At 43.9% G+C, this 25,764-nt stretch overlaps 1 protein-coding gene across 6 annotated transcripts in view; it reads right to left on the reverse strand.

The window, feature by feature from the left end:
- The window catches only part of LOC120394905 (semaphorin-3D), a 191,512-nt gene that overhangs the window by 51,373 nt on the left and 114,375 nt on the right, over positions 1–25,764 (reverse strand). For all 6 annotated transcript variants that reach the window (XM_039519125.1, XM_039519126.1, XM_039519137.1 and 3 more), the window contains 2 exons: positions 25,112–25,240; positions 18,237–18,379 (listed from right to left, as the gene is read on the reverse strand). In XM_039519125.1, the coding sequence (XP_039375059.1) occupies positions 18,237–18,379; positions 25,112–25,240 (272 nt within the window). The remainder of the gene's footprint in view (positions 1–18,236; positions 18,380–25,111; positions 25,241–25,764) is intronic.

Consider the following 25,764-nt stretch of genomic DNA (forward strand, 5'->3'; position numbering starts at 1 on the left):
CTGTAGAACCCAATGTGGCTGGAACATTAGACTGGAAGAGTTTGCAACAAAAACACTATGTAGCATTCTGGGTTTTTGAGTACATAAGCCATGGCCTCTCCACTTTGTCACCATTGGGGATTTCACACCAGGAATGTGTTGGATGGAAACTTCTATTTTCATTGTCTTTGGGGAACATGAAGTTTTTCACTTGCTGTGGCCCATGCAGTACAAGGAAGTCCCTCAGGCTACTGCTCAAGTGGGTCCACAGTCCTGGATCATCTAGATGTAAGGAACTAAACTCAGCAGCAGCTGTTTCTTGCACCTCCACCACACTCTTCTCTGATCTACACTTTTCTTCAGCAATGTGCATGGTTACATCCATTTGAGATGGAGATGTGGATGCTGCAGTAGCTGCCAGGTCACCTGCACTCTGACTAACTGCAAGATCAGGCATCTCCTCACCACTCACATACTCACTGGGGCCAGGCTCACTGTGAACATTTGTGTCTATGTATCTCAGGAGAGCTCCTTCCTGCTTAGATAGAAAAGCTTCCTTTACTTTTTCTTTTTCTGAATGCTGCCCCAGAGGGGCGTTTTCTTCTTTCACTCATGACTGCTGTTCTGTGCCAGCTATAGTGGCTCTCAACACTCAATTGAAGGGGACAAAGCAGGCTGGTAGCAGTGCCTGAGTGAGGGAAGATATCAGTGTCTTAAAAACCTAACTGGCTCCTACTACTTCAGTTGACTGCCTGTTCTCCTCAAGTGGGTACAGGGAAGTAGCAGGAAACTGGAAGCTCCATGAGAAGCTTGTGTTAATCAGTCCAGGCTCCTGGAGGTGTTAGAGAGGTACATAAGAGGCTCCTTCTCCTCCTCTCTCCCCCTGCAGCTCCTGCAACTGTCTGTTATTCCCTCTCACCTTTTCTCCTGTCTGCCTGTTATGTCTCTTGTGCCCTCCTTCCTCCAGCACAGCACTCCACCATCTCTGTGCATCTAGAGCAGAGAGAATACACATGCACGAGCAGCAGACACAATTTTCTACACTCTGGGTCCTAGTGGTCCCCCCCCCCACAGTCTGGCACCTGAGGCGGCTGCCTCAGTTTGCCTCATGGCAAGGCCAGCCCTGCTGTCAGGTGCTCAAATGCGACCTCAGTGGGTAGCAGATCACTAAATTAATATAACAAAACCTTCAGAGGCTAGGTGAGCAGAGATTGGAAAGAGGGTAAAAGAGAAGGGAAGGGAAGAAGGAAAGGAGAGAGTAAATTCAGAAAGGGAAATTCAAAGTGTGTGTGTGTGGGGGGGAAATCCTGGGAGAGGAGGAGACTATGCAGGTAGGAGAATAACAAGAAATAACTTGAAATGGGGAGATCCTCAGTCATTTCCTCATCTGGTGTAAACCAGCATAGCTCCATCATAGGTGTAGTTTGACTGCAATATTATTTTTTTTGTGGGGGAGGGGGGAGGGGAAGCAAAGCACATTCATGCACACACACGTGCATGGTGAAGTCAGCTCACTTGGCTCACTGGATCTCTCCCCTGGCCTGGAGTGGTACCTGGTCTGCCAGTACTGGGGGAGATGGGCTGGCTTAATGGGGAAGTCCCAGCTGCTGCTGGCGGCCACTCTGGCACCGGTGGTTGTAGTGATGTCGCTGCTTTGGTGCTGCTGAAACTGCCTCCCTGCTGGGGCTACTGCTGCTGCCAAGGGGACGCCACATGCTGGGTTCCTGCTTCCCCCTGCCCATTCGGTATCCCCTTCATTCCCTCTCCCCTCTGCCTTCCTCTCCCCACTGTCCCCTGCCTCATCCCATCCCCTTCCTCTCCCCACTGCCCCCTGCCCCATCCTCCAACCCCTTCCCTTCACCTTGCCCAATGCCACTGTGTCTTCCCACCCGCCCACTCCATACCCGCCTCTCCCCCTTGCCCCACCACACTCTCTTGCCATGCCCCTCATGGGCACTCACTGCTGTACAGGGTACAGGCGGGCACTAGAACCCAGGAGGCAGTGTCCAGTTGCTGAGGCAGCACCCAGAGCACAGGGGAAAGGCTGCTCCGTCCCACTCTAAATTGGGGGTGGGGGGTGGGGGGGTGCAGTGTGGGAAGGACAGAGCCCCCCTCCTGAGAAGGTTGAGCAAACCCTGCTCTGTGCTTGCACAAATGGGGGGTGGGAGGTGGCACGTGAGCCCCCGTGATAACCTCCTCACACCTTGCCTCTGCTTGAGGGGGGCAAAATAAAGGGGCTTTCACCAAGAGAAATCAGTAGAGCGGGATGCAGAAGAAGAGATACAACTTTAGAGAATGTTTTCACCCCTCAGCCATAAGGCCTACTACAACGAGATGAGACAATGGCAGGAGAGGATGGCACAGGATGAATTTAAGTGTATGTGTTGAGAGGAGGAGGGGCAGGAAGAATACTTTAGTTTTTCAATCTAAAATTATGGCCAGACTAGTCACGCCACATGAGCAGCCCAAAGGTATCTGAAATCTTATCTCTAAGTATCACTGTCTATAGATCCTGAGAACACTGGCTTAGTAGTGTTTACAATACACTTTGTTGCATTACAGAAGAAGGCACTTAAAGCTGCATATTTTTCTCTATATAAATAAAGATTTAATTAGCACTTACTGCTTTGTAATCTCACAAGTTGTAACAGATACCAATGCTTCCGCCTGAAATGCCTTCTTCTGTAATATAAAGAAGTGCCTGTAAACTCTGCTACTCATGTATTTGGGAGTGAGAGGCAGCTTTAGATACACTGCCAGCTGGAAAGCAGATAATTTACCTGGAGTCGCAAGTCTGTTATAGTAAGACTAAAAAAAGACAGCACACACAAATTAACTAGTGACAAGGGAAACCTATTCATTAAGATTATAAAATGTTAAATTAATATATTCTAAGGCCAGAAAGGACCACTGTGATCATCCAGGCTGACTTCCTGCATTCCACACTAGGCCATAGAACTTCCCCAAAATAGAGCATATCCTTTAGAAAAAAACATCCAATCTGAATTTTAAAATGGCCAGTGATGGAGAATCCTCCACAACCTTTGGTAAATTGTTTGAATGGTTAATTACCATTAAAAATATATGCCTTATTTCCATTCTCAATTTGACTTGCTTCGACTTGGTACAGTACATTAAAGAGATATTGTAACTATTAGAAATGGTAAAAAAAAAAATGATGGAGCGATTTTCTGCCATTAAAATGCAGTTGCATTGAAATCAAGATGATTTGCTGGAACGTGTGAATTTCAACAGAATTTTCAACAGAACAAAGTCAAAGCTAACTCTTTCGACCTTCACTTTTTGTTTAGATAATGTTGAAATGCTTCATTTTGACTCCCGTTTCGATTAATTTCATTTTGACTTTTAAAATATAAATTTTAATATGCATTATAATTATACAGTTTTGATATTATCAAAGTGATTTTTTTACTCTATCTATAATAAATGTTTCAACATTATCTAAATTAAATGTTTCAATGGTAAATTGATTTTTTAAAAATGTTTCTTCCATGGGAAATTTCAGCTTTTTGTTATGATTTAGAACAAAACCAAATTTTGAAACATCTGAACTTTCTATGGAATGGAAATTCCAATTTCTACCCATCTCTAGTGACTATTCAAATATTTGAGGCAACACTGAAATTAATACAGCTCTACTAAGAAATATAATAGCCTTGTCAAATCAAGAAGGCACGCTCTTCAAAAGCCAGAATATAAAATTTGTATTTGAGATTAAGGCTGAATCCTGCAGATTTTATGTGAATAGCTCTACTGCTGTGCAAATCATATCTCAACAAACTGAAGGTCTCATTCAGCTCTCATTAATGTGAACAGAAAGTCTCTCACTGACTTTAAACAGGAGATGGCTCAGGCTCCAAAATTGTAATCATAATTTACACAATTAAGAACTTTTGGCACTCGGTTCATATTAGAAACTGCAACTGATCTTTCTCATTCATGTCAACATCAAAATGTAAATGTAGATACATTTGAAGCCCTTGCTTTCTATCTACAAAATTAATATGTCTCTTTCTGATTAAAAATAAAGAGGAGTCTTTCTGATCCGCAATTTTCAAGTACCAGAACAAAATATATGTTTCCTAAACCATGTGGTTATAGGTAAGTTAACTGAGCATTAACCTTTTTTTGCAAGTAAAATCTATCACACCACTATTGATCTTGGAGCGTATGGATTAAAAATAAAATTAAATGATACATTTTCTTCAATCACTTTATGGAAATATGTAGATGACATTAATGTAGCTGAATCAAAATTCACAATTGTGTGCCTTGGAATCCACTAGACAGGAAAACAGATGGCAGTACAGCAAAAGAACATCTGAACCTAACTGATTCTTAATCTCTCATTTGGGTTGTAAATAACACTGAATGTAAGAACAGAAAATGCATTTTTTAAACCAGTAAACACTGAAGACATCAGAAAATGTAATACATAAAACTTTAAAGATAGTAATTATCCTGAACAGCTGCATAAATCAAATCAGACAATGAGTGGAATTCAAAGGAGGCGGCTATTAATTAGTGCCTGTGGCAAGATGCAAAAGGACCATCCAAAGTGAATTCCTAGCAGGAACAAAAGGAAATACCAGCAAACAAAATGAAAAGAGCTGGAACCGCGAAAGACCCTGGAGCTCTAGCTAAGTGATAGATCCACCAAAAACAAATAAAATCCTAAGCAACAGAGAGCAGCACTATGGAAAAGTTTCCAGCAGACCAATAACATTCTATTGAGAAACTGCCAACATTCTAAGGTCAATGAATTTATGCCTCCAAACACATAATTCCTTTGTGACTCTCTAACTATTACTGCCTAATATTTTTATTCTGGCATTGTCCAGCTGTGCCAGGTATTGGCCACATACAGGAAAGATGCAGTCCCTTCCTCCAAGAGCTTTTTATCTGTAGGGTCTGAGTCAAAGCATATTGAAGTCCATGGGAAGACTCCCATGATTTCAGTGGGCTCTACATCAGGCCGTAAGAAGATAAGCAACACAGGAAGGGTGGGAGAGGGAGAGAGAAAGAAAGAGAATAAAAATATGCACAAGTATAAATAAAAGGAAGGGTGGTCATGTGGTTAGGGTTAGGCTTTGCGAGTTAGGGTTAGGCTTTGTGAGTCCTGGGTCAGTTCACAGCTTCCTATATGACTTTGGGCAAGTCACTTTCTCTCTCTCTCTCTCTGCCTCAGTCTCCCATGGGGATAATTCTGTCTTGGAGTAGTGTTTGTTTCTCACTATGTGTTTGTACAGGGGTTAGCACAATGGGCCCCAATGTTGGCTGGGACTGCAACACACTGTCATACTACTACTATTAAAGAACACTTTTATTCAATATTATGGGGCAAAGAATTCACTATATTCCCTGTCTTGGACCCACAGAATTGGTGCTACTCTCCCAGCTTCTGAACAGTCTCTTGGTGGAACCCCATCAATATGTCAGACCCTAAGGGGTCTCACTCTTTCTTCAGGTCAGGCCACCATCTCCTGGGACTGCACCTGTGGGGCTTCAGCACTCCTGCTTTACACCATGAGCTCTGTTCAGTGAGTCCAACGGAGAGAGACCCGCTGGTAGAGACTTGTCCATTCTTCAGGGATTAATGCACCTCACCAAGCATTTACAGTGACACAAGCAATGTTTTCAAAACAGTTGGGTTTATTAGTCAACTGGAACACAGTATAGGAAACCTATCCTTATGTGGGGTGCTTTACCAAGTGTTAAGTCAGTCTAATGAGATAAATCAATTACCAGCAGGATACCAAGGGAGGAGAAATAACTTTTGAAGAGGTAAGAGAGTGGCCCATTACAGACAGTTGACAAGAAGGTGTGAGTAACAGTAGGGAGAAATTAGTAACACTTAACACTTGCATCCGATGAAGTGGGGCTGTAGCCCACGAAAGCTTATGGTCAAATAAATTTGTTAGTCTCTAAGGTGCCACAAGGACTCCTTGTTTTTTATCTGGAGAGAAAACTACAGAAGCAGGGAAAGTGAAAGGAACTCAGTTTGAGCAGGCCACATCACCTATGGAAATGGCCTCTGACTGAACTATGTGTGGGAGACAACACTATTTTAGCTTTGAGTTCCTGTACCTAAAGGTAATAATTGGAGATATACCAATTGCCTAGAACTAGAAGGGACTTTGAAAGGTCATTGAGTCCAGCCCCCTGCCTTTACTAGCAGGACCAATTTTTGCCCCAGATCCCTAAGTGGCCCCCTCAAGGATTGAACTCACAACCCTGGGTTTAGCAGGCCAATGCTCACACTACTGAGCTATCCCTCCCCCTTGCACAGATTGGCTGTTACTTCTTTAAGAGCTGTAATTTACTCACAACAACTGTGCAGAACTATTAGGGTCACCATGGAAAACTCGACTCTCGTTTTATAAAATATTTTCACATCACACCCAGAGTTTCTACTGAATTATTTTTGGATGTGTCCCAAACTGGAAAGTCTAACGTACAGTAAGGAACCCGCTGGAATGGTTACCATTCATACCAGAAAAAAAGAGAGATCAATAGGCTCAGGTGAAGTGACAGAAATTACAACAGGTGTGTAGGCTTTGGGAGGAAAGTAATCATGAATCAAAGCTCTAACATGCAGAGTGTTTTTGGGGGTGCCAGGAACATTCAGTACTCAGGTTGCATTTCCACAACAGGGCTTCTGCCAACATTTGATGCATTCTCAAAGACTGCACTGGATTAACCCTCCTGTGGGCCCGGGGCTATTAGATTTTGCGGAGCCCCTGTATACAAGTCTTTTTCCTAATTTAAAATAAAATGATCACAAGTATGGCATCTAGGGTATTAACCCTATACTAAACTTGCCTTTTAATTAACATAAAGCCGTTCTGTGGTTACATTTCAGTCTTAAAACATGTAGAATATAGTTAAGTTAATTCAAAAATAGCCTACTTCTTACCTTAGAACAGCTGTTATATTCGTTTCTTTCTGGGAAGGAGTTTGGGTGCAGGAGGAGGCTCCAGGCTGGGGCAGAGTGTTGGGGTGCAGAAGAGGGTGAGGGGTGTGGGCTCTGGGAGGGAGTTTAGTGCAGGAAAGGATTCTGACCTGGGGTAGGGATGGAAGAGGGGTGCGAGGTGAAGATGTAACACCAACAGACCCCAGTCGGCGGCGGGCGGGATCGAATGTGGGGCGTCTGGAGCTTACTACATGAGCCTCTACAGCATGAGCTAAAAGCAAACTGGCTGTTAGCTAAGGCTGTAGAGCAGACATTTAACTCTCTCTCTCTCAGTGGTCTCCGTGCCACTAGATGGGACAGAACACCACACCCTGGAGGTGTGTGGGTTACAAAGGCTCCAGCTGGGAGGCACTTAGCACAGGCGGCTCCCAGCTGGCGGCGCAGCAGAGTTCAGACTGGCTGCCTCCATGTCGTGGCCCCACACCACTCCCAGAAGCAGACAGCTGCTGGCATGTGTCTGCACGCCCCTGGGGGGAGGGGGACAGCATGTCTCAGTGCGCTGCTGGTAGGGTGACCAGACATCAAGTGTGAAAAATCGGGACAGAGGGTGGGGGGTAATAGGAGCCTATATAAGAAAAAGCCCCAAAAATTGGGACTGACCCTATAAAATCAGGACATCTGGTCACCCTAGCTGCTGGCACCCGCAAGTGCCACTTCCACAGCTTCCATTGGCCAGGAACTGGCCAATGGGAGCTGCAAGGATGGTGCCGGGGGCAGGGGCAACGTGCAGAGCCTCCTCCCTCCGCCCCGCTGCCAGGGGCCACAGAGATGTGCCAGCAGCTGGCCGCTTCCAGGAATGGCGTGAGGCCACGGCACGCAGGCAGCCTGCCTGAGCCCTGCTACGCCAGGGAGCCCCTTAGCCTCGGGCTTTGGGCTGCAGCCCCTAAAGCACCTGCATTAATCTGGCCCTATGAATAGGGACAGAGTGGCATATGGTCAGCAGTTAAGGCTAATTCCTTATGAGAAAGCAGCCATGCAAAAGGCATCAGGAGATGTTAGAAATGGATACCTGGTAATAGTTGTTAACTGTTCAACTAGGGAAAAAAATAAAAAGCCAATCAAAAATGATAATAATTCATCTTTCTGTCATTAGATTTAAGCCATACCATCCATCTTCATAAAACATTGACATTGTTATTTTGGTTTTGATGGAAGGAAGTAATTGGCTTCATCTCGAAACCTCTTCAAACTACTTTAGTTGTTATGTGTCACAATGTTGTTTCCTCTGAGAAAGGACAGTCTCATATGAAGTGGATGATATGTGTTGAAGTGAGGTGCTAACCAGGCTGAGGCAGTCTCCAGCAGAAACACCTCATACTGTCCTCGATACCTTTGTAGTTAATTCTCCCAGATGTATGTCACTTCTAACTCATTTGTGTATCTTTTTTCCATATTCCCTCTTCCAGATCTCTGATGATTAGTGCAAACAAGACTAGACTAATATGATGCCTGTGACGCTCTACTTGTCAATATCCATTTACCACTACTCTCCTCTCTGATTGTGGTTTACAAAGCCCCAGCCTACACTAGCAGCGTACATTGATTTTCCACATCCCTGAGCAACACAGTTATACTGACCTAACTCCATGTGTAGACAGTGTTATGTCAATGGGAGGGCTTCTCCTATCAACATAGCTACCACTTCTCAGGGAAACGAATACCTATGCCGACAAGAGAAGTCCTCCCATCGGCATAGGAAGAATCTTTACTGAAGCACTACATTGGTGCTGCTGCAGCCTTTTAAGCGTAGACAGGCCCTCAGCCATAGGTTATCTAATTATACCCAGTTATTCATTAGCGTCAAGGGTTCAGCAATGCCATAGGTCTGCTTATTCTTCAATGGGAGTTTCAAGTGAGGAAAAGGTGATTGCAGAACTGGACAAAAATTCCATTCAGTACTCAACGAAAAGCCTTATTGAAGTTCAAGTCCTGCCTGCTTATGCTTTACCCCAGTTAGCTCTCATAGGTCATCTACTAAAAAAAGCTAACAAGGAGTCTTTAACATGGCCACTCCTGTATAAATCCTTGCTCACTGGCTTTGGCCAGCATCTATGTGTCCCAGCAGCCTCCTGTTCTCGGTTTAATTAAAATGAACTATATTGTCTAAATACATAAAACCTATTAACATGATACAGCAAAAAAGATTGGCAAATTATAAAATGTAACATACTTGATCATGAAGCTACAGGAAAGTCCGGCAACTAGTTGAGTCATGCAGTGCAATGTCAAATAAGAGACCTGGGTTTTAGTGGCTTAAATAGTTACACTGTGAACTGTTCTTCTGAAGCATCTCGAAGAAGTGGGCAAAGCAGTGCTGGGATATGCTGATTTCTTACCTAGCCACAAGGTGAGCTTAGTGTTCGCAACCACGAGATGTAGATTTAGAGCATGAAAACACAAGATGAAAGTGCAGATGAAGCCTTCACAACATCCCTTAGGGTAACTAGTATCCTGAGTCATTACCACAGGGCGAGTGACAGCCACCTCAGGAGGCAACAACTCAGCCTGAGCCACAAGCAGCCGACAGCCCATTATTCAATGGCTGGAGCGTTCCTTGAAGTAAGTAAGTAAGTAAGCAAATAAATAAATAAATAAATAAACAAACAAACAAACAGGATAACTGTCCAAGAGAACATGGTTTGGGGAAAATTCAGGACTGGAGTGTGTTGGGGTCACCCTACAAGCAGAAACCCAGGCTGGTAGAGATCAGGCATTCTGACTGGTGTATAGCTGGCAGCTACTGGGGTCAGAGTTTCTGGACCCGGGCTGCAGCCATACACACACACTCAGGGTATGAACTGCATGCTTGTTGCTGACTGTGAGCATCCCAGCTTGGAAGCTACAGCAGCAAAGTACTGGGAGGCACTCAGGGTTATAGGGTAAGAAGTAACACAACCCCTCACTAGCCTGGATTGAACCCTGAACCCCTATCACAATTATTCTCTCTCTCTCTCTCCCTCTTACTAAGGTTCAGTACATTTTATGTATTCCTCTTCTACATTAGCATGACTTACATTTTTGACTTAATGTTGCAATACATAAAATTCACACAAATTGGTGATTGCAGTGCTGAAACTCACCCACGAGGAACTGAAAATTATACAGGGACCTCCTTTCGCCATGCCTTCACCAGAGCCAATAAAATAAAGCTAGTCCAAAAAAGCGGACATAGCTTAAGGTCAGATATTTCATAATCATCAGGGTTAGAAACAAATGTTGTATAGAGCTTGCTTCCTGCCTTGGTTGTGTCCAAGGCATCAGACCTTAAAATGACATAATTCTGCTTGTTGACATCTGAAAGCTGTCAAATGGTACAAACATTAATGTGTAAGCCTGAAAGCCCATGAGATGTTGACCACTAAAAACCTTTGAGAAAGGGTGTTGTAGAGGTGTTTTGCTGGCAAATCAGCACAAATGTTTTCAGAAGCAGGACACGCTTCCTAGAATTGGTCCTGGAACGGTGATCAAAGAAATAAAAAACATCTCCATCCACGTCCAGCAGCATGTCTAGGTGAGATCACAGAAAATAATGAAAATATTGACCAACACCAGACCTAGGACTGATTCCCATGGAACCCACTAGCTACACCCTCCCAGTTTGACAGTGAACCATTGATAACTACTTTTGAGTACGGTCTTTCCACCAACTGTGAACCGACTGTCATGGGGTGTAGCAGTCCAGGGGTGCAAATCCAGACCAATGAGAGGCTGTGTCACCATTTGCCCTGTAACACGGAGTGCCTTACAATGCTTTGCTGTTGTAGGTCCTAACCTGGGCTGCTCACAACCAACCTGTCAGCACGCAGATCATACTCTGAGAGTCTGTGTGCTACACAGCTCTGCTTCAGCAAATTTCTGTTGCTCCAGCTCTGCCTCTTCACTTAGACAAGTGGCCTCTAGCTCCATCCGTCTCTCCTTCACTAGCAGCTTTTTCCACTCCTGCCTCCATAGCTCTGAAATTCTTGCCACCACTGTTACCTCTGCTGGATTGTCTGGAGAACCATCTGCTTGGTCGCCTGCATGTGGTATAGGAGAAAAAGGGACCCCTTCTGGCACTCAGTTTGGAGCAGGTGCTCTATCCTGCCTCCTGGCATATCAGTGCAGCATGGTCACCAGCTCCGACATCTTCTGATCAGCTGCTGACTGATCTCACTGTGCATACAGCTCTTTTAACTGCTTCCCGGGGAGCTCAGCATCTGCCTCTTTGTTGCTCCTGCCTTTTCTGCTTCTTGCTCATCTTTAAACTTTCCTTTGTTCTATTTCCCTGGCCCAAAATAAACTAATAGAAAATAATAAAACTGTAACCTTTCTTTAACTGTTCCCAGTCTTTTCACTTGAGAATCACTAAAAACTATTTCACTGTGCTTAAAGAGTAAACCACAGTTAAATCAGCACGCTGTGTGCAACTCCTGCTTCGACTATGCCACTGTCACATTCTGGGATGCAATCCAGGCCAGTAAAGAGCTGCTTCTCTGCCTGCCCTCTTACCTTGTGTGCCTCACAATGCTTTGCCGTTGTAGCTCCCAACACGGTTTGCTCACAACCAGTCTACCAGCATGCAGATCACTCTGAGAATCTGTGTGCTAAACAATCCTGGTTCCGCAGCTCTGATGGCAGCAGCCTGTCTATAGCCCCAGAGTCCCACTCTGGCTTGCACCATCCTCGGTTACTTTACTGCTTTTAGGGTAGTCCCCTTTCCCCCCCACTCCCAATCCTGAATTTTCCCAAAAATGTGTGTTCTGGACAGTCCAGATCTTAAGGTTTGCTGTTCCTGTTAAGGAGTCAATATTCAACAGTTTGTTACTTTAACTGGAATTACTAAACAGCTCAGCACTGGATTGGTTTAGATTAAAAATAAAGCAAGTTTATTAACAAAAGAAGATCGGATGTTAAGTGAAATCAAGGATAAGAGAGAACACTTAGGGCTAGTCTACACTGGCAATGCTAAAGCGCTGCCATGGCAGCACTTTAACGTGCCTTGTGTGGTCGCGGTGCAGCGCTGGGAAAGAGCTCTCCAAGCGCTCTAAAAAACCCACCTCCACGAGGGGCATGGCTACCAGCACTGGTCTGGGGGCACGGCTCCTAGTGCTGGTGCATTGTCTACATTGGCGCTTTACAGCGCTGAAACTTGCTGTGCTCAGGGGGGTGGTTTTTTACACCCCTGAGCGAGAAAGTTGCAGCGCTGTAAATTGCCAGTGTAGACAAACCCTTAGAAATGATTACTTAGCAAATAGAAGTGAAAACACACATCTAAAAGTCTAAAACTTAATCTAGCAAATTTTGGTACCAGGCTTTGTTTAAAATGGAGACTGACCCTTTCCTTGGTTAGGAGCTCTCCCTGAGGCCCAAAGGTGTTGGTGCCATTGTCTTCTTAGGTGAAAAGAGAGAAACTGGAGTTTTCTTTTATAGTCCAGTGAACCTTTGAAGTGGATTCTTCTGAAGGTTGCCCTTCAAAGCAAAGTCTATCCAAGCAGAGAAGGCAATAGGGTGTCTAGTGGTGAAGGAGGCTCCATGCTCTTTCTTCCCCCACTTGTGTTTGTTAACATGCAAATTGTTCTGTTTCCTACCATCTCCTCCCCCTGCAGTCTTGAGGACCCTGTTTATTACGTATATGTAAATTGATGTAAACACACATTCCTTTGTTTAGATAGGCCTGTTTAACAACTTTTGCACAGGCAGGACTGTCTGGTTTTGAACCTGTGCTAGCAACATCATACAGGGGGAATTCACATCTTTACATATAATTCTGCTGCATACATTTCACCATGATACAACTGACCAGCAAGTTATTCATTTTCAAATTATACCTTACAAGGCATATTTTGTACAAAGGTTACTACAATGGTGTGTATGGTATGAATGTCATGTGGGACGGTGTCAGAAGTTTTACTAAAATCAAGATATATCACGTCTCCTGCTTTTTCCCTATCCACTAGGCCAATGACTCTATCAAAGAAGGAAATTAGGTTGGTTTGGCATGACTTTTTTTTCGACAAATCCATGCTGCCTATTCCTTATGATCCTATTATCCTTCGGTGCTTACAAATTGATTATGTAATACTTTGTTCCAGTATCTTTTCAGGTACTGAAGTTGGGCTCACCAGTCTCTAATCCCGAGTCCTCTTTGTTCCCCCCTTTTAAAGACAGGTGCTATGTTTGTCCTTCTCCAGTCTTCTGGGATTTCACTCGTCCTCCAGGAGTTCTCAGATAACCGTTTCTGAGATTGCTTCAGCTAGTTCCTTATTTACTGTAGGATGGATTTCAAGGAATGACATCATGACTTTTTCACTTTAACACCGAGCTTAATGATCTTGGACAATGTCCATTACATTACAATATACTGAAGCTGGCATGTCATTTTGTAAAAATGTACTGAAACTGATAAAAAAACTCTCTCAAAAGAAATTCTTACCTTCCTAGTGGACTGTTGTAAGTTTGGACTTATTTTTCTAAGGTGTTTTTGGCAGGTTTCTGTATGGTTCAGTGTGTTTCTATATGTGCAGTTTGCATACAAATGATGACATTTCCACGAACAAAATCTGCTTGCCATCAATTTGCAATGGATATACATGCAAAGGCTTTGTGTGCGTGTGGGACTAAAGTTTATCATTTGAGTGCAAAGGTGACAGTTTACAGAAACAGCACTAGTTTTCAAAATCTGACCCTGAATGTCTAATATATGGACCTTACCATCAGCTCGCGTAAATGGTGCAAATTGACTTGAGGTCAATGGAGCTATGTAGGGAGCCAGGGTGGCTTCCCTCCGAACCTGAGGGTAAAGAGACGCTCTCTCAGCCTGAGTGAGTGGGGCCAGGCCAAGCTTACTCCAGCCCCCGGAAGGGGAGGGGTGGAACATGAAGTACAAAGGGCAGGGCCCTTAGCTCAGTCAGGGCAGCACCAAGGAGGGAGGCAGACACAGACTGCTGGCTGTTCCCTCCAGACCTTGCTGCCACGCCAGGGAAGGCCCTGGACCAGGAGAAACCTGACCTGGAGGAAGGACTGGGGCTACAAGGACTGCCCACCGCCGAGTACCCGGAGGAAATGGAGGAGCCTGACGCGGAAGGGGAGCTGGAGCTGCCAGTAGCTGAGTACCCAGACGAGCTGGAGGGACCGGAGGGACTCGCTCGAGCAACCGGGTAGGAAGTAGCCCAGGGACAAAACTGCAAAGTGCGGTCAGTCTATTTGGTCAGCGTGTTGCGGAAGGACCCTCGCTGGGACCCTCTCCCAGTCACTGTCAGGGCCCTGGGCTGGAACGCAGTGGAGTTGGGTGGGCCTGCGTTCCCCCACCCCAGCCAACCTGCCTTGGGGAGCAGAATCCCGACAACGCTGTAGACTCTTGCCAGCGCTCCCCTGCTAGAGGGGCGCTAGAGTCTCTTGCCGGCGCTCCCCTGCCTGAGGGGCGCTAGAGACTTTTGCTGGTGCTCCCCTGCCTGAGGGGCGCTAGAGACTTTTGCTGGTGCTCCCCTGCCTGAGGGGTGCTAGAGACTTTTGCCGGTGCTCCCCTGCCTGAGGGGTGCTAGAGACTTTTGCCGGTGCTCCCCTGCCTGAAGGGTGCGCTAGAGACTCTTGCCGGTGCTCCCCTGCCTGAGGGGCGCTAGAGACTTTTGCCAGCGCTCCTCTGCCTGAGGGGCGCTATAGACTCTTGCCGGTGCTCCCCTGCCTGAGGGGCGCGCTAGAGACTCTTGCCGGCGCTCCCCTGCCTGAGGGGCGCTAGAGACTCTTGCCGGCGCTCCCCTGCCTGAGGGGCGCTAGAGACTCTTGCCAGCGCTCCCCTGCCTGAGGGGCGCTAGAGACTCTTGCCGGCGCTCCCCTGCCTGAGGGGCGCGCTAGAGACTCTTGCCGGTGCCGCTCCCTCTGCTAATTCTCCATTCACAGAGGCATGACCCAGGCCAGCCAGTAGGGCAGTAGTTTCCCACTGCCCCCTAGTGGCTCGGTGGTCCAACTGACACAGATCACAAGCTATAATAATTTAGACTGACTGAGGATATGGTCTTGTGACATCAATGGGAAAAGGTTCCTACAAAATGTAATACATTTTCTATATTTTTAAAAAATATATACATAAAAATCCAAATAGGATTAATCTTTAAATGTGATTTTTGCTTTTCACAAATAATCCTACCTTGAATGAAAGCAAACAACTAGCCATGTTACACTTGATATTAGTGGGAACATTCTGTTTTCCCTAAGCAGAACAAATTCCAGGTACTGCAGATAAGCTGACGATAACAAAAAAAAAAAAAAAAAGGTAAAACCAAAAATAGGAAATGCCATTTGTCATGATAAATTATACATTTTAGTCTGTAAGTGACTGTTGAAAGCACTTCCTCCCAGTTTATAATTATATCCCCCGGTGATATACAGAAGGCAAGTGACGTAAACCTAAATGAGTGCTTTTTAATGCTTTGGTGGCAGTGTTATTGCAAAGCATGCTTTAAGATAGTAAATATAGGAACAGTCTTCTCAACAGGGCAAGTGACAGCTGTTTGACTCTGGGCAAAGAACTTCAAGTGATATATTGTAATCTTTTAGGTCTAGAAATAGCTGGGAAAGGGGAATGCTCTCCAGAGAAGACTTCCCTAAGGGAGAGGATCAGTGTGAGACTATATTGTTCAACCAATGAATACAGCTAAAGAGTAGACTCTACTGACTAACCTGTTATATTAAACACACAAGTCTTTTTGTGTTTTTACTGCCTATTCTAATTTCAGCATGTACCTCTAACACCAAAGTGTAAGAAGAGCCTTAGGGAACAGTGAGGCAGAGTGGTGAAGCACTAGTCGAAGGAACTGGAATTACACACACCAAGCAGATCATTTAAATAGTTCATGGTCTCCTGACATATATCAGTATGTTGTGTTGCTGTGGACATAGTGGAAGGAAGACACAAGCTTGAATTTAAGGAAAATTGTCTAGATTAGTTGAAGCTTATTATCAAGTAATGCTGCAGGGCAAGTAGAACTTTCAACCACACTAAATTACTCATTGTTGGTTTTAACCATAGACATGGACACCTATGCCTGCAGGCATAGAGAATTAAGCTGACCAGATTTGGCACTGCAGGTCAAGGCATCCCGAGAAGACACAATTGAAACAGATGTCGGGAGTTTATGCTTTACCCATTTGCACTACATTTATACTACAATAAGTATAATCAAGACACATGCACAAACAGTGCAAATCAGATTTTTCAAGAGATTTCTGTACCCAGCACTTCCCATGTAGGTCCCTAAATGAAGCAGACAGATTTTCAAAATGCTCCTCACCCGTTAGCTCCCACTCTTTGTGCTTAACAGGAGCTGCTGGAGGCTGAGCTGTTTTGAGAATTGGACACCAACTGTGGCTGCTGAGCATTTTGGAATATCTGGTCCCATATGTCTAGCAACCATCTATATTTTGGTGTATGTACACATTACTACACGTGTTCATAGCTCCCAATGTTAGGAGTTACACATGTATATAATAAAATGGACCTAGCTATTTCGAAGTTCTCCTATAATGTTCATTTGACTGGCAAAATGAAAACATAAAGCTCAAGACATTATTTCCTACAACACCACTAGCCTAGAAACTTGATCTCATTTGAGACTCAATTATGCCTGGTCATTAGGGTCTCTTTATAGTACATTTGCTTTTATTATGATATCTTATCTGTCCTTTTTCTCAGTAGAAGCTGGACGTCTACTATTAATGCATTTTAGTTTAATATAATCTCTCTGTGCCTTGGCGTTGCAGATTCCACCTAACCATTTTCCCCCTAATGAATTAAGTACTTTCATAATCAGCAAAAGCCACATCTAGTAGTAAATTATATTTGTTTGCCTTGTCAGTGTTTCATTAATCATACTGCTGTGAAAAACCCAACCAAAGCTTGCCCATTCTCTTGTTTGGCTAAACACGAACTGCTACAGAGAATTGGTTGCTCAGTTTGTTGCAAACATTTGTTGACCCAGGACTGAAAATTTGTAGACCCAGTGGTCACTGAAGTCTCAACTGTGACTCTTCATGGATAGAAGAACAATCCTGGGTAGGCATCCACACACATCTGTATGTCCAGTTCTTTGTTCTCCTGTGCATGCATGTCTTTCTAGCTCATTTTTCCTATTCATTTCTCTTTTTGAATCAAGAAGTCTTGCAGTTAATTGCTTTTTTCCTCAAGGGTCTTTCTTAGGAACCTAATGCCCACTGTCAGTAGTGCTAACTAATGCATCAGGCAACACGCTACAGAATACCAGCAAATGAAGAAAGCTGTACAATGGCACCATAGAAATGCAGCAGATTTACCTCTGAGATTACTACATACAGGATTTTTGCTGAGACATGGGCCATCTCATAATCAAAGCATAATGTTTTCAAAGCGTAATAACATTCAGACATTGAGATTATTCCAAAACATGATAAAGAAACTAAACAGTTCCAATGTGACATTGGAGTTCCTCATGTTTCCAACATGACTTTGGCCACTCCATGGAAACTTAATCAAAAACACAATTTCTAATGATCTGGTCCATATTTTTTTGAAAAATCCCAGCTTTTCTAATCATTACCAAAGTTTCACAAATCCATGGAAATGATCACAAAAATACTACATTTGGAGCACAGGGCATCTGCCGTAACAACATCTATCTCTACAGTGTTATGGATTACAATAATGGCTGGGGAAAGGAGATGCCAGCTGGGTACAAAGAACACATCAGCTAAAGTACTGTATGGGTCATTGTTACTATTATTTATTATTTCTATTATTGTAGCACCTAGGGGCCCTAATCATAGGCCAGGCATGGTGCAAACACAGAACAAAAAAGACATTGTTAGTAAGACTTGTGGGGGTGATACACTGCTGCTCCCCACCTCAGCGGGGATTCTATTTTCGCCTTAAGCCAGGGCACACCCCATACAAAAGGCTCATGTACTCTAACTTTGCACAGGTGCTTAGGATTTAGCCTTAACCGAGACAGCAAAACCAAGGTTCTCACCACAGAGTAGCTGAAAATTAATCAATCGCTATTTAGATGCATCATTATCGATTATGAAAATATTATGTTTAAAAAATATATGCTGATTTACTAAGTATCAAGCCTATTTTACAGTTAAGGCAAGTGCATTTTAGACATAATTAGTAATCCATGTTATTGCACATTATTCAGAAGGTACTATGGGTGAGGTTATTTCCTTCCTGGACAAAACTGAGATTTCTTAAAGAAACAAATTAAAGTTTCCTTTAAAAAAAAAGGGGGGTGGGGGAAGAATGTACATTTCTCACCTTACAAATTCTTCCAACTCGGGAAAGGATCGCTTTGTCAGACGTGCTGCTATCTTGAGATATTTCTCGGAAAAAGAAATAGATTTTGTCGTCGTCTGGGTTGTATGTGTCTGGGATGGGGTAGGTTCCAATAAATTTTGCTCCTAAAAGAAACCCCCAAAACAAATACAAATTATTAAAGTATTAAAAAAAACCCTAATACTTGAGACCAAGATTCTGCGTTTGTGTCCATGAAGCAGATCATGGTGAAATCAATAAGTCATCATAAGCATATCTGAGAGAAGTCTGGTCATAAGACTGTATTGACCCCAAAAGTATTTACATCTAATAGGATCGCTTTTATTATTCAGGCTGTATTCTGTTGCAGAACCCTGCATTGACATAATTGGCTGCCATTGTGAGTTTACAGGGTTAATGCCACGGTTTTTAGATCCAAAAACCATACCTATGATACAGCTGATTTGCTGCTTGTGTTACCCTGTTTCCTGCTAAGCGGGTTTTCCAAAATCACACACTATGTTACACAGTTATCTAATTTAAAAATGGCAGCACTTAGTAGTAGTCCAGGGACGTAGGAAACCACAAATGTTTACGAGAGACAGTATGCAAGGGAGCAATATAACCTCGATTTGTTTGCATGATTCAAGCTCAGATATTAATAACAGCTGTACTAAGACAATAGTTTCCTATGCACATGTGCTAGGATGGCCTTACTAAGTTAACAGTGTTGAGATTGTTTCGCTAAGACAATTGGTTCATATGTCCCTGTTCTGCTCTACAGTCTCATTTTCAAAGGTTTAATAACTTGGCATTTTCACTTTGCTTGTGCACTCAAATCAGAAAGTAATGAAATGCCAGCCACCTTTCCTAGCGAAGCAACAACAAGCAACAAAATTCAAATACACAAATAGAGGGGGAAGTATTTAGGGAAATTGCTTTAAGATGTCCTTGTGATCTGCTACCATGACTGAGATCCTCTGGGAGCACTCAAGATAACTGTCCTTTGCACTGAACAAGAGGTGAGCCAGTGACCAGACTAACTCAGCAAGAGTAGGCCCTTGACTCTGGAATTCATTTCCCAGGCTGGTCAGACAGAGCATAGTATCTCTGGCCCTCACAGGGTACAGTGCAAGGATCATCTTTTCTCCCAGTTATTTGGATAGGGGGTAAGAAAGAGGGGCAAAACCAGGACTAGAAGATGTTGGGTGAGTGAGGAGTGAACTGGTGGTTTGCAGGGAATGATATTTTCTTCTGCCTCCGTAAGAAGTTAATTGATTTGTATTTAAATATGTTTGTTTAAATTCTCAGTATGCACATTGATGCCAGAGAGTGAAATGTATGGGCCAGAATAACATTTGTATTACTCCAGCTTCACACTGGTGTGACTCCACGGAGTTACATGTCAGTGTAAAAGTGGAATGATGCAGTAGATCATTTAGGCTAGGATTTTCAAATGAGCCTAAGGAAGTTAGGCACCCAGCTCCCACTCAGCCCCTTTCAGGCTCTTTTGAAAATCCCAGCCCTAGCCATTAATAAATGCATTAATAAGCTTCCAAAGTGGCTATCAGTATATAGAGCTAGTTAAAAATAAACAAATAGCAAATTCTGAAAAATACCTTGACAACATCCTTATTTCTTTCAGATTTTTTTTTTAAAAATCCACGTCTGCAGAGCTAAACTCTGAATTCTGTTTTTTTTTTTAATTATAATTTTACTGGTTTACTTGGCAAATGGAATCCAAAAACAAATGCACAAATATCAGTTCCTGGAACAAATTTAAAGCAATCTCAAACAAATGAAATAAAGGAACAGGAATACTTAAGTAATACAATATTCAAGGACTTAAATTCACAGTTGAAAACATTAAAGTTGAAAATTACATCCAAACAAATAAACTGGAAAAGGTAATCATACACAGACAAAGACATAGAAATCAATGTAATAAACAGACCATCACACACACACACAATATTTTTTCCACCAGTGAGATCTTCCTCTCATCTTTAGTATCCTGTTCACTCTATATAGAAAAACAAATTATAATCAGCTGACATGTTTTTTCTATGTTTTGTAGAGAAAACAAATGGCATAACTGTGCATTTTAAATCATTGTTTATATTCTCAAGCATATTGTCTGTCTTCATTCAAAAATCTGACTAATTTCAATAGAAAGATTGTAAAGATTTCATTTGTTGGGGTGTGTATAAGGAAACATTAAAGCACTGAGATGAAAAATGGAAAGCAAGGCCTGGTAACAGATGATACAGTATATCCTGGTATTGCATAAACTTTTTGTAATTTGCTCTGATGGCCTTCTGGGAGCAGCAATAAAAGTATAGAAAGTTCACTAACGCAGTCTATATCCCTGGTGTTGTATCTGATTACCTACTTTAAACAATGCTCCAATCCAATATCATAGGATTGCTTGGTCAAGAGGCTCAATAAAGTTTATTCAACTGAGTAAGTCGTATTGAGACTCATGAGGCCCGGATGCAGAGGGAATCAAAGGAGTGGGAAAGGCCCAGAAAGCAGGGAAGTGAAGAGAGGAGATCCGAAGCAGCATGAGCTAGTGGAAGACACGCTGCACAAACACTATGATTTTGGGCCTCTAGAGGTCATGAGTATAGAAGAGGGGCAGCCACTCCGTGATACATGCTTCCCATGCGTCCTACATTTTGGGACAAACCCCTGGAAGTTAATGATATTCAGGGAGACATTAACTCTGACAATGGCATTAGCTCCTTGGACAAGTGGGAGGAATGTGCATTTGCTTGGTGTATACAAGTGTGTGGACAGATCAAAGACAGCGTGGCTCAGGAGCCAGGCACACTGCCATAGGACCCTTCAATTCTCATACAATCCTTTTCATTGCCAATCTTGTCAAGAATCTGCTTGGCTTGGGCAAGACAGATCCACAGAGCTTCAATCTAAGGCCCAATCCTGAGACTAGATCCACATGCTCATTGACTTCAGCCACTGGCGGATTTAGAGTTAGTGGTGCCCTGTGCACAGCTTCATTTTCAGGGCCTCCCCCTCGGGACCCAGCCAAGAAAAAGAACATTCTCTCTTATCTCGCCCGGTTTTTCATTTTTTTTCCTTCATCCTCCTCCTATATTATAAGTAATGGGAAGTAAACGAAAATAAAGTGAGGTACCCTCATTGGGGCAGGGGCTTGGGATGCAGGAGGGGGTGCATGGGTCAGGCTCTGGGAGGGAGTTTGGGTGCTGGCTGTGGGCTCTGGGTTGGGGCAGCGGGTTTGGGAGGACAGGTGAGGGGTCGGGCTCTGGGAGAAAGTTTGGGTGCTGGGTGCGGGCTCTAAGCTAGGGCAGGGGGTTGGGTGTGGGAGAGGTGAGGGGTCGGGCTCTGGGAGGAAGTTTGGGTGTGGGGTGCGGGCTCTGGGCTGGGGCAGGGGGTTGGGAGGAGGGGTGAGGGATCGGGCTCTGGGAGGAAGTTTGGGTGTGGGGTGCGGGCTCGAGGCTGAGGCAGGGGTTTGGGAGGAGGGGTGAGGGGTCGGGCTCTGGGAGAAAGTTTGGGTGCTGGGTGAGGGCTCTGGGCTGGGGCAGGGGGTTGACGTGTGGTGGGGGGGTAGGGGGATGGCACTTACCTCGGGCGGTGCAGATCCCAAAGTGACTGGCAGACACACCCCTCTGGCAGAGGCTCCTAGGCGGGGAGTAGGGGACAGGGGGTCTCAGCGCATCACTGCCCACAGTTGCCACCCCTGCAGCTCCCATTGGCCTCAATTCCCAGCCAATAGGAGCTGCGGAATCGGTGCTCGGGGCAGGAGCAATGCGCAGAGACACCCCCCTCCAGAGGCCGCAGGGACATGCCATCTGCTTCCAGGAGCAGTGTGGCACGGAGGGACGGAGGCAGAGTGGGCTGGGAGCCGCCTTAGCCCTGCTGCTGGCATGTCTCCGCACGCCCTTTTGGGGGAGGGGGACAGCGGGTCTCCGTGCGCTGCCCGGGGTGGGGGCAGCGTGCGGAGCCACCTCCCCCATGCCAGGGGTGCATAGAAACGTGCCAGCAGCCGGCCGCTTCCTGGAGTGATGTGGGGCTACCGGCCACGGCATGCAGGCACCCTGCCTGCCTGAGCCCTGCTGTGCCACCGGCCGGGACTCAGGGGCAGATTGTCAGATGAGATTTGTCCTGCATTTGGGGGAGGGGGCTGTCATTGGGGGCCCAGTGCCACCACATGGTTTATTTCATGGTAAATCCGCTCCAGACGTCGGTGGGACTCTGTGCAGGAGTAACAGTCCCAGTGGGTGTGAATTTGTTCGAAGGTTTATTCATCTCATCTCTTCTGAAAGGCTGCTATTAATGCAGCCAAGAGTAGGCTGTGAAGGCAGTGCACTGCACAGGACCTAATGGTGTCCCAGAAATCTTTGCCTTCTGCATTGTTGTTTCCCTCCACAAGAAGGAAAAATACTGCTTCAAGAAACATTTTACTAAAAAACTTAAAATGCTAACGTGCATTATAACACAATCCCCTCTGCACTCAACGCCCCCCCCAAGCCATACATTTTTCACTTATCCTAAGTAAAATATGAGTCACCCCCGAAAGTAATTTATTGCTAATTATTCAATTACTTAAATATGTACAACCATTCCTGGAGGTCTAACACATGCCTGGTAAATGAATAGTGAATTTAGGTTCTGTAATGATTTTAAACCTAGAATCAAGTAAATATTTTCTTAGCACCAAAATCTGCTGAAAGCACAAAATGCATGTGATTGTTAATATTACTTAATAAACTAGTGATGCATTGAGTATTATGGTACAGTACTTAGTGCAAAAAATGATCACAATAGTTAGAATTTCCTCAGTCTTAACAGAATCATTTTAAAATGTTAAAAACATTTCTATTTATTTCAATGTAGAACAATGCATGGATTGTCTATGTCAAGTTTCAGACATGCTATAATTGTAGTCCTTAAATATGGCTGGAAAGAGAGCAAAAACCTGACAGAGATTTTGGGGGCTTCATTACTTACATGGTATGAGAGAGTTTCCTCACCACAGCCTAACATACTAAGTTGATTTTAAAACTCAGCCATATTCATATAACGCACACTGTCCTTACAAAATCCTCACAAATATGTTACCTCTTAGGGAAAACAAAATAATTTTAAAAAAAATTGGTCTCAAAAGCCAAACCAAAAACCTCAGAACTAAAACACATACAAAACTCTCAATTTCTTTGCTTTATGTTACACCCATTTACTGTTCCCTTGCCTGTTTAGGGCCCAATCCTAACTACACACAGAGAGGTAACTTATTGATGCCACTGAACAGCCCAAGTGGAAATTAATGGTGTAGGTGAGTGTTTGCAGGGTTGGACTGTTAGGTTGTAAGGCACAGAACACCAAAGGTATTAAGGCAGCTAATTGGTGCCTAAACACCTTTGGGGATCTGGGTCTCAGTTCTTTTGGGTAGGAAATGGAACCTTCCAATATGCCTGTGCCAGGCATACCAACAGTGGTGCTAGCACTGTAACAACTAAATTTATTAGCTCACAACAACATTAAATCTTTTCTATGATAATACTTTACCCCTTAGGAAACTGTCTAATCCTAAGGATTTTTATGCCATAAATACTGGTCAATATCCAGGGTTCTAAATTGGTTAGTGAAGGAGCAGGCTGCATCAAAATTCCTGAAAGGAGCCAGTCCTGGCCTGAGCTGGCCTGCCTCACTTTCTAGGAACCCTCTCCTGCTCTGGACTGCAAACCGAACATGCCCTGCCTTCCTTCACCGACAGGCCTGCCCCCACCCTCAGGAAGTGTAACAGCTGTTGGGTGGCACACAGCAAAAGAGGTGGGACAGAACAGGTACAGAGGCAGCCAAGGGAGGAAAGCAGGAGACAGCAGAGAGGGAGCTCAGCAAGGCCTAAAGGAGATGAGATTCTCCACCTGCTTGGAAGGATCCCATTTTTACAGCCTGGGAAAAGCTAAGGATATTTTAGTGGTTATATATATTGCTCTTTTACACAGAAAGACACTGGGACAGGGGAATGGGCACAAGTGGATAGAAAGGTGAGGAGAGAGAGGAGTGAAAGAAAATGGAGTAAACTCTTGTCAAAGGGTTAACAGGCACAATGATCCCTTTCAGAGGATAACTGTGGAGAAGTCAACTTACCCCTGCGGTCAAGAGCTCTGGCCAGTGTTGCCACATTTTTAAAGATAATGGATGGCTGAAAGGGGACACTTTCACATCTCCTCATTGAAAGGCATTAGGATTGTGGGTGAAGTTTTCTGTGCCACTCTGTGTGTGGTTTGAGGATGGCTGGGTATAAATATGGCCATTTACTACTTTAAAAATGGTTTTAAATGGGCAAGAAAAAGCAGTCTGCTACTTAGGAAGCAAATTTAAAGCATTCATAGTGGTTTTAAACTGCTCCTTGGAGTAGCACGGGATATTTTTCCCCTGGGGGAGAGAAGGGGGGGGAGGAGGGGAAACCTCCTACCTAATAGATGGAATTTCTAGTCTGACATTTCAGAGCACTGTAGGAAGCAGTTTTTAATAAATGATTGCAACTGTTTGGTGAAAAAAAAATATTATTCCAACAACACTGAAAAACTAGAAGCACTTATGCCATGAAATTATTTCCAACTACTGTGCTATATATAGACTCATAGATTAGAGATGGAAAGAATTCTTAAGTCTTGTACTTCAAATCCCTTCCATTGCAGTATTTTCCCCTCTGGTACATTTCTCCGGCACTTTCTCTGTTCTACTTTTAAAAGACTGTAGTTGGGAATAACCAACAATGCAACTTTATTTATGCTTGTTATATACATGTTTTTAAATAAAATGGGCCTCTGAACGTTCAAAAAAGCAGAGACAATGCAGTCAACAGCAACATATGTTTAGTGTCCTACCGTTAAGCCAGTAATGTTCGGAAATGTCAGTTCTGATGTAATGGTGGTCGTGAGAAGGGCCCAGAGAACGTGTTAAAGCTGTATCTTTGCCAAGGAAATCAGAAGCTGTTCCAGCATAGAGGTAGTCATCTGTAAATAAGAAAGAAATAGTGAGGCTTTCTTCAAGACGATGGTGTATATATGTTTTATTTTATTCGCCATGGCGTATATATGTTTTATTCAGTATTGTTGCATTAATAAAGTATACATATTTTACACCATTCTTTTCTTTTAAATCCAAGTCTTTGATTCTGTAATGTAACATAAAGGATAACATTTTCAAATATACCTCAGTGACTTCGGAGCCCAGGTCCCATTATCAAAAGTCACTTTGGCACTGTGGAGCCTAAATCCCATTGACTTTCAATGAAATTTAGGAAGAATTTCCAAAGGCTCCTAAGTGCTAACTAAATAATTTAATACAGATCAGTGTTTCATATGCTGCAAACTGGTAACGATGAATTTTGATACAGGGCCCAATCCTGATCATGTTAAAGTAAATGAGCCTCTTTTCCTGGGTCAGGTGATGACGATTTACCTCACAGCAAAACTAGAGTTAAACATAATGGAAATTCCAGATTGTTTCCATGCATTGCACTGTGCCAATTGCAATT

The sequence above is a fragment of the Mauremys reevesii genome, linkage group 1 (genome assembly GCF_016161935.1).
Source record: "Mauremys reevesii isolate NIE-2019 linkage group 1, ASM1616193v1, whole genome shotgun sequence".
Lineage (NCBI taxonomy): Eukaryota > Metazoa > Chordata > Testudines > Geoemydidae > Mauremys > Mauremys reevesii.